The sequence below is a fragment of the Micromys minutus genome (assembly GCF_963924665.1).
Source record: "Micromys minutus genome assembly, chromosome: 1".
Taxonomy (NCBI): domain Eukaryota; kingdom Metazoa; phylum Chordata; class Mammalia; order Rodentia; family Muridae; genus Micromys; species Micromys minutus.
Genome location: NC_137969.1, coordinates 91,676,821 through 91,686,168, shown reverse-complemented (window position 1 = coordinate 91,686,168; position 9,348 = coordinate 91,676,821). Strand labels below are relative to the sequence as shown.

Below are 9,348 nucleotides of genomic sequence, written 5' to 3'. Positions count from 1 at the left end.
TTTATGAGGTTAGGATTTGCACTTTTAGCCCTGTTAAGTTTTATTAAGATTTTTCTGATCCTTTCATAGTGCCATAACAGAAGTTTCTCGTATGACTCAGTTTATCAAACTAAAGCTCAACAAAATAGACAAAGAAGCTAGATATACATTTTTATTATGTCAGGCTCTGTTAGCACAACTAGACCTTAGGTAAGGAGGGACATTTAGGGATCCTTTGCCAGGCTGCACAATGAGATAGAAACATCTCAGTGTCTGGTGTGTCTGATGCTCATATCTGTGGCCCTAACTCTTAAGCTTTTTCCTTTTTCAAAAAGACTATTAGTTGGCAGATGACTCCACTAGGTGTTTTGGATTCCAGCATAGCCCTGAGCCTTTTGAAGAATAAGTTTTTAAGCACGAAAACCAAGTCGTGGATTGGCATACTTTGGTTAACAAGAACAGCTAGCTAGAAACAGAACTACACAAGTAAAAAAGCTGGGTTAGTACATTTGGGGACTTTCCCAGAACTATGGACTTTGATAGATTAGGTCTTTGTTTTTGTTTTCTCTGGTGGTGATGTCTATGTGCTGAGTTTTACAGACTGATAAGAGTGGTTAAGATTGCTTATGTTTAAACTTTAACTATCAACCCTGTTATAAATTTTAGGAAGTATGTCATTAGGGCGTGAGTTTTACAATCTCAAAAGCTCAAACCAGCTCTCTTCCTACTGCATGTTATGATGTAGAACTCTTAGCTCCTTCTTCAGTATCATGTCAGCCTACATGCCTCATTGCTTCCCGCCTCGACGATAATGGACTGAACCTCTGAACTGTAACCAGCTCCAACTAAATGGTGTCCTAAGAGTTGCCACTGTCATGGTGTCTCTTCACCCTAAATCGCAAGCAAAATAAAACCCTAAGACAGAATGGTCTGGGATCACGTAGAGTGGAAAAGATGCATGAGGACCCACGTTTGGATCCTGTAGAACTGACATAAACACCAGGCAGTAGCACATGCCTGTTCACTGACCAATCTGACTAGCCAAAGGGATAAGCCCAATGAGAGACTGTCTCAGAAAATAAGGTGGGGGGCTGTTGTGTAGCTTAAGGATACCTACCTTTGCTCCAGGAAGTAGGCTGCTTTACCAGCCCCTACCTGGCTTCCCTTGATTTTTTCCCTTTTTACTCCAAGTGCTGTGTACACAACAGCATTTATGCCATTAGATCAAAGGCTGTGGATGACTCATTTCTAATTGGGTGGGAGCGCCTGCTTAGTCTTTATACTATCTAGTCAACTGGTGAATTCCGCTGTCAGAATCGGCAGAATTTAGCATCCTTATCCTGTTCCTCTCAAGGTGCTTTCGAAAGAAAGTGCTTTCTTAACCAAATGGTAGAGATCCAGAGGGAAGTCACAGATGAGGCTTAAGGGTTCTCAAGATTTCTAGTCACAAAAATGGACCTGTGCCACACCATGAGAGTCCCCCAGGATCATACAAATCTGGGAGTCAGACCTTTCTTGACCAACTTGTAGATCTGTTCCTTCAAGCCCTCAGATGTTAACTTCGGCCGGCCATGTGGCACACAACAGGGGGCTGGAGAGATAACTTCATGGTTTAAGAGTACTTGCTGCTCTTGTAGAGGACCCAAGTTCAATTCCCAACACCCACATGGAGTGTGGTTACAGAAGTCACTGAACTTGTACCTTTATAAGTACCTGCACACCTGCTATGCAAACACTTCCTTCATTCCCAACACCCCAAAACAGAAATAATCTAAGAGATGGTGTATCCAGTGAGAGATTCTCAGAGAAGGCTGAAGGTAAGATCTAACCCTGATTGTGGATGGCACCATTGCATATGCTCAGGGCTGAGATACAATAAAAGGACTGGAAAGGAAGTCAGCTGAGCATCTGCCTTCACCTTGCTTCCTTAACTTCCGTGAAACACACTGCTCCAGTCTTCCCATGCCCTACCACCATCCCTTCCGGCAGTGTCTATCAAGGTCTATGAACTCTTGTAAAATCCAGTTTTAGGTTGTGACTCCTTTAGTGAACCTCTATTTCCAAAATAAATAAATAATATCTATATTATTTATGATTCACAACAGTAGCAGGATTACAGTTATGAAGCAGTAACAAAAATAATTTATGGTTAGGGGTCACAATGGGAGGAACTGTATTACACTTACCACAACACATTCTATTGTATTTTATAAACACATGTAATTATATGTCACTTAAAACCAGTAAAAGGCACCTGTGGTCCAGCCTGACAACCTGATTTTGATCAATAGGATTAATGCTGTAGAACTGAGTTGTTCTCTGACCTCCACACATGTAGCATGTTATACTTACCACGTACACACTCACATAAATAAAAACAAAACAAAACCAATTATCCCGAATAAGCTAGATCCACTTACTCATACCTAATCTGATGGGATGTGGAGGTAAAATCAGAAGGCTCCAGAGATTATGCCACCTTTTCCCAGCTGTACCACAACACCCCGAATCAGTCCTTAGTCCCAAACATTTGTCAACACAGTACACACGGCAGTCCCACATACACACACAATGAGCTAAATTTTATTTTTAAAAGATAAGAGTTTTTTATACAACCTTTATAAAACAAATATTTCAGACTCAGAATTAAGCATTAAGTGTTGAATATCATAAAGCTGTTTATAACAGTAGTTGTAAGTAGTGGTAACACTTAACCCATGTAAAAATGTCAAACAGAATTCAAATCATGACTTGGATCCTCAGTGATTCAAGTACCATGGTCTCACTCGGTAAGGGTTTGGTCAGTTTTAAGATGAATTCCTTGGGTTACAGTGTCCATAAGTCCTTATTCCCGATGCCTATCAATTCACGATAGGATAGCTGGCCGCGGTGGCAAGTCCACAGTGGTTGTCTCTGTCTTTGGCTATTTTGATGTAACCATGAATACCCCACTCTTCACCCCAGCTGAAAGAGATCCAAGCAAATATGAGAGAACAGTTCATACAAACAGGAGACCTACACACAGAAGCACTCATTCCTGTGGGCCTTGAACTGTGTCTCACTAAACCCGGAGCTCACAGTCCTCCAGTGCCCAGAACTGGGGTTACAGCTGTGTCTTGCAGTACACACATCCAAGCACACACAGGTTCTCACGACTGAGCAGCAAATACCTTATCCACTGAGTCATTGCCCAAGCCCTTAGAGACACCATTTGGTGAAGCCACGGATAATGCCACCAATTCTCTAAAAGCATGACAGTAAGGCCAGCAGTACTGGGATACAGACATGCACCTCCATGCCAGGCTGTATGTGGTGCTGAGAACTGAACCTAGAGTTTGTCTTGTAGGCAAGCACTCAGCCAACTACGCTAAACTTAGTTCTCTAACTTTTAAGAGGAAAACAAGGCCAACTAGAAGCTTAATATACCGTCTCCACATTCTGTCGCTCTATCTCAATGAAAGATTCAGTTGTAAAAATTAAACCCTCTGAGATCCGAGAGCAGAATGTAGAGAACGCAGGGGAGGCACACAAGCTATAATTTCTGCTGGTTATCCCTTGTTAAAAACTAGGGGAAAAAAAAAAAAGCATGCTGAAATCATACAGCCTTACTGAAACTTTGGGGCCAAGTTTGGAAATCCACCATTACAAATACATGCAAGTTTCCCCAACAAGCTTACATTAGAATCTTAAACGCACATCCTTTGCTCTGAATGGATTTTAAATCTTAAAATATCTATAGACTTGCATCTAAATACTGATTCCCCTCATCCCCAACAAATTCCTTTCAGTTAAAGTGTAACAAAGAGTCTTACCTGTTCTTGACAAGCCAATATTTATTCTTATTTGAATCTGTGCCTTCAAATCCATAGCCAACCACCAGAACCCCATGGTCGAGGTCCTTGCTGCTACAGTTGGGCTCGTAGTAGATGCCTGGTAGGGTGAAATGAACACTTGTTTCTAGTCACAAAACAGAAGCCCATTCTATCCCCACAACTGCATGTCAAAATTCTGTAATGTCACAGACCCCAAACTGTAGAAGATACTAGTCAAAAAATAGTAGTGGCTACACTGGGTGTGATGGTGCACCACCTAATCTCAGAACTCGGGAGGCAGACAGACAGCTCCGAGTTCAAGGCCAGCCTGGTGTGCAGAGAGAGTTCTAGGCTAGCCAAGGTGACAGTGAAATCCTATCACAGTATTTGAGACGGGAGTTTTATGTTCTCCAAGCTGCTCTCCAACTTGCTATGTAGCCAAGAATGGGGTGAACTCCTGATCCTCCTTCCTCTGCCTCCCAAGAGTTGGAATTATAGGAATGAACACCATGCCTGGTTTCATGCAGTGCCAAGATTGAGCCAGGGCATAAAGAATGCTGGGAAACACTACCAACTGAGCCACACCCTCCCTCCTCTCAATTAAAAAAATCCTATTGCTTTAAAGCCTCTAGTAGTAGGATCCATTTTCTAGCCACATTAACAATAACCATAATGCCTGCTACTATGAAATCTAAAGAAAATGTTTATGGACAGAAAAGCTTTCTCTTTCTTTCTCTCTCCTTCCCTTCTATCTTACAAATGAAGCCCTAATTATAGCAATAAAAAAAATCTTTTGGAAAAAGATCTAGCTGTTGGAGATGATTTACACAAATCATGTTCTATCTATAGAGTAATTCACAATATTAAAAAAAATTTTCACATGGTGAGATGGTTCAGCAGAGAGAAATGCTTGTTAACACAGCTCAGGGCCTGAGTTTGATTCTGGAGCTACATACAACAGAAGGAAATGCCAACTGCAATTATCTAGGTTGTCCTCTAATCCCCCACCTCCACCCCCAATGAATGCATTAAAACATTGAAGAGCAGAGGTGCTGGAGAGCTGGAGTTAATTGTACTCACTGATTTTACAGGGAATCTGAGTTGTGGTTCCAGAACCCATATTAGATGGACTTAGTTCTAGCTCCAGGGGATCTGATGCTTCAGAACTTCCAAGGGACATCCACAAACACCCCTTCCCCAAAGTCAGGGAAGTGCCAATTCTGACCATTACCTGAACTGTAGAACTGGAGGGACGGATGGCTTGCATCCATGGCCACAGAAATAGGCCCCACGGTCGCCACAGCCTTCATGAGGGCCTTCTCCTGCTGAGGGATATCCACGTACCCAGTGTCATTACCTGCAGCAAACTCGGCTCTGTATTTACAAGTTCCATCCTGTGAAAGTGAAGGGGAAGAGATCTGATCACAAAGGCTTGTACCTCTTAGAGCATGAGTTCTAGAAACACGACAAGTGACTTGCAGCTCACAGCTCGAGGTCAACACTCAGAAACCATCATTTGGTGCTGAGAGTTACCCACCAAAGTATGAACTCTAAAAACCACATCTGGTGATGCCTCCTTTTTCTGAAAAAGGGAAGCTGGGATGAAGCAAACTGGTTACCTTCGCTTCGTAGGGATAAGAGTCCTCCGAGTCCAGGCCTCCGTTTTCCTTAATGTACTGGAAAGCATAGTCCATCAAGCCTCCATTACAACCCTGGTTGCCTTGAGGATGAGAACAGTCCACAAGGTTCTGCTCACTCAGTGAGACCAGCTTGCCAGTCTTCAGGAACATCTGCCCTTCTAGGCAACCCGATGCGCTGAAAGCCCAACAAGAACCACACTGGCCCTGAAGAGGGAAAAAGAGAGAAACAGCACAACCACCTTTAAATATGCATACTTTTGTTTGTTTGAAACAAGGCCTTTCCTGTGTAGCCCTGGCTGGCCTAGAAATATCCCTTTAGGCAGGGATGGCCTTGAACTCAGATCCGCCTGCCTCAGCCTCCCAAGGGATGGGATTAAAACTTCCCCCCACCCCATATAAGTGCATACTAATACAGAAAACAGGAAGCTGTGTGGGGCAGTGTATGCCCACAATTCACTAGGAAGATTAAGGCAAGAGGATTCTGGGTTTGAGGCCAGGCTGGGCTTTGGAGTGTGAGACCCTGTTTCGCTCACCATCCAAAAGCGTAACAGACCAAACAACCACTGTGGTCAAGGCTAAAGCACAGAGAGAACAGAGGGTCTCATGGGGACCTGGCTCCTCCCGGTTGCTAGCTGCTGGGGGAGGGGAGCCATTATCTTCAGTGATGCTGCACCCTCTCTCCCTTCCCCTGTCCCTGACAAGTGTGGATCCTGGGGATCGAACTCAAGACTTCCCCAAGCCCTCATACCTGATTCTTCACTGGAGTCACACAACCCTTTTCTCTCCAGTCCACAGACTTGGGTATCTGAAGCATCAGAGGCTCCTGGAATACCCTCCCCTTCTTGTGCTTCTGGTGACGATAGCCATTCACCACCTGCCTGAACTCCTCATTGGTCTTCCAGGAAAGGCAGGAGAAAAAGGAAAAAAGAAAGCAGAAAAGGTGAGCTAACTCTGTGAAAAGAAAATGGAGGAGAGGGCTCTGAGTTCACACGCCCCACCCACCATGTCACCGAAGGCGTTCATCTCCATGGTGAAGCCGTGCTTCCCTTCGCTGTATTCCCCGTTGTGTAGCTGGATCATTTTCATGTTCTTCTCCCACACCGCTCTCCTCCACTCTTCCTCATTCTAGAAGCAAGCACAGAACAGGCAGTTTTCGTTTTTTTGTTAAAAATACAGGGAGAGCCAGAGGCTGGTTGGCCCAGGCTTTTGATCCCGGAAGCAGAGATGGGGCTGGAGCGCTGGCTGTGTTTAAGACCACGTGTGGAAGACTCAGGTTTAATTCTCAGCACCCACATATGGTATTTTCTAACTCTAGTCCCAAATACCCAGACACAAGCGTGGTAAGTCACTAGTGATATATGTGTCTCACTAGATAAACCTTAAGTAAGAAAACCACTGACCTACTACAGCTACATTCTGAAAACCCACAGCCCTGCTCACAATGGGTATGTGATTGGGCTATTCCTTCGGAGAGCTGGCTTCCAGAGACTACTCTCTGGTTATAAACTGAGGGTTGTGGGGGATCATGGAGGGAGAAAAGGCCGGCAGTGGTGGAGTTCACAGTCTGGTCTACAGAGCAAGTTCCAGTACCGCCTGGGGTGGGGGTGGGTGGGCAATCAACCAAGCAAACACTTCCAAGGGCAAGGAAGACCATTCTCTCTAGACAATGCAAACACTACAAACCGTGCCATAGAGCCTTCTGTGCGTGGACTTCCACTGGTGCCACTGCGCGCTAAACGTCTGATCAAATTTTGGAGTGGCAAAGGCTGTTCCCAAGCAAAGGACAGCCAGGAGGAGTAAAAGAGTCATGGTTCAAACACCTAGGAAAAAGAAGAGGAAATGAGGATCCCCCGAAGCCTTTTGCTTTTAAGGGCAGGTTCTCACATAGTTGAGGCTTTAAATTTTTTCAATGTTCCATCTTTCAGGTGCAGGGATTATTTACAGCCATGAGCCACCAGCCCAGCAGTTAACCAATTCATTTTAAACCACCTTTAAAGCATCATTGCACCTGTTAACAAATGCGGGCATGAGCGGAGAAATACAAGACAGAAATTAATCTTTGAAGGTTACTGGATTCAGCTGCTGAAACGAAAACAGCCAGTAGGCAAGTGGCATAGGAGCTGGGGTAAACCTTTTTCTCTTATTACAGTGCCACGGCAGCCTTCAGTCTCCCGAAGTTGTATGCCTCGGAATCTTAAGAGGACAACTAAGTCCGGGTCATTTATTGACAGTATTTGGCGACCCCAAGTGGGTGTACTTTAACACCCAGAGGGTGTGCAAAGCTGCAATTCAGTCTGAACTGACTTCACTGAACAGAAGCTTCAAAGCGCTGCCTCCTTAGGCGATCCCGGTTCGGGTTAGGGGCCCGGTTGGGCCCGGCCGGGGGATTGGCGTCTGCACCGCCCTTGCAGCCACCGCCCACGGTGTTATGGCGGCACAGTGAGCCTGGGCCCCGTGACCAGCTTGACGGGGGGTCCCGCGGCCCTTTCGGATCCCGGCAGCTCGGAGTCACATGACCCGATGACGACCCCGCTCGGCAACAAGGGCCTGTTACTTCGGAGAGGCCGAGGGACACCTCCTCGAGATCCTAGCCTACCCGGGGGTCCCCAGTCCGGGTTGCAGATGCTGTGGTTCCCGCATTCTAGATTCCCCTACCTATCCTTGCTTGCGAAGCGTTTAAATCCTCGGTGGGGGGGGGGGGGTATGGGGTCACTCACCTAAGGCGGCTAGCTGCGCACACGTAGTCTGCAAACTCGGAGCCCCGGAGATCGCCGAGGTCCGAGAATCTGGAAAAGCAGCGCGGGGCTCCAGCTTTAAAGCCTCTCAGGCTACAGCCCCGGTAGGGCCCGCCCCCGCTTCGTCATTGGCTGTGCCTGCCTCGGGGCGGAGCTTGCGGGACTCCGGGCGCGTGACGCCGCCGGGTCGTAACCTGTTCGAGCCGCAGGGGCGAGGCTGATCTCTTTGGAGGGTCGGCGCCAAGGTGGTGCTTTGGTTTAGAAAAAAACTCTGCTGAGGAATTTCCAACTCGGCCCCACTTTTTCTTTAGTATTAGAGTTGCAGGTTAAAATGGGCAGGATGGAGAGTTGTATAACCCGTGGTTTCTGTTTAACCCACAACAATGCTGATGTAAGTGGAAGAAGACAGAGCCGAGGACAGAATCACCTCTCCAGGGTCTGGCTAGACGGGCTTCCATAGAATTTTGAAAAATCTTGAGATGGAAAAAATAAATCCAATAAGATGAGGCCATGGTCAGCACGCGGCTTCTGACGCCGCACTTCCTGCCTTACCTATTCATGGATTGTTCCCTAGGAGCCTTTCTCTCCAGTCTGGTAGAAATTATTTTCCTGGCAGGCGGGTACGCGGGGGTGGGGGAATGTAGGATGGTGACTTAAAAAGAAAGAGGGAGAGAAAGAAAAACAGTTGAGAACGATGGGGTCTGTTTTCCTACTCTGCATTATGAATTGTTTTTCTCAGTCTTAAAATGTTTCTTCTGGAATTTGGTGAATTCGCTGGAAAAAAAAATTTGTCCGGGATAGGGGTTATAGAGTTTCGCTTTATAGACCAGCTGGGTTTGAAATCACAGGGATTAAAGGTGTGCACCGCACAGTATCATGCTGCTATATGCTTCAATTTCCTTCTCCCAGCTCCCCCCTCACGAGTGAGGGGGAATATTTAATAGAAAGATGTAGTTGTGAAGCTTGAAGAAATTACTTGGATATAGAAAAAAAATCTACAGGTATAGGTAAGATTTAAGGAAAAAAATTCAAAAAAGTTTTTTAGCCACATAAGGATTTTTACTATTGGCTATTCTGTTTAGAAGTTCATTGAGTTTTATAATCTTTGAGTTTGGCTCATTTCAATGTGTGATTTTTTAAAAAATTTGTAATGTATTTTATAATAAATTTTTAAATATTTTC

The 9,348-nt window shown here is 45.4% G+C and overlaps 1 protein-coding gene across 1 annotated transcript; it reads right to left on the bottom strand.

Moving 5' to 3' along the window:
- Window positions 1–2,540: 2,540 nt before the first annotated feature.
- LOC308433110 (procathepsin L) lies at window positions 2,541–8,252 on the bottom strand. Its single transcript, XM_080933014.1, has 8 exons — window positions 8,149–8,252; window positions 7,115–7,251; window positions 6,434–6,556; window positions 6,180–6,326; window positions 5,411–5,635; window positions 5,023–5,185; window positions 3,792–3,909; window positions 2,541–2,943 (listed from the first exon to the last, which is right to left on the bottom strand). Exons 2-8 carry the CDS (start codon window positions 7,238–7,240, stop codon window positions 2,841–2,843), a joined length of 1,005 nt encoding a protein of 334 aa, XP_080789140.1. The 5' UTR covers window positions 7,241–7,251; window positions 8,149–8,252; the 3' UTR covers window positions 2,541–2,840.
- Window positions 8,253–9,348: the final 1,096 nt, after the last annotated feature.

Excerpts from the sequence above, each read along its gene's own strand:
- LOC308433110 (XM_080933014.1), bottom strand. The coding sequence starts at position 7,240 with ATGACTCTTTTACTCCTCCTGGCTGTCCTTTGCTTGGGAACAGCCTTT. Across the intron at positions 6,557-7,114 it reads ACAGAAGGCTCTATGGCACG|AATGAGGAAGAGTGGAGGAG; the intron begins GTTTGTAGTGTT and ends GCTTGCTTCTAG. Across the intron at positions 6,327-6,433 it reads TGAACGCCTTCGGTGACATG|ACCAATGAGGAGTTCAGGCA; the intron begins GTGGGTGGGGCG and ends CTTTCCTGGAAG.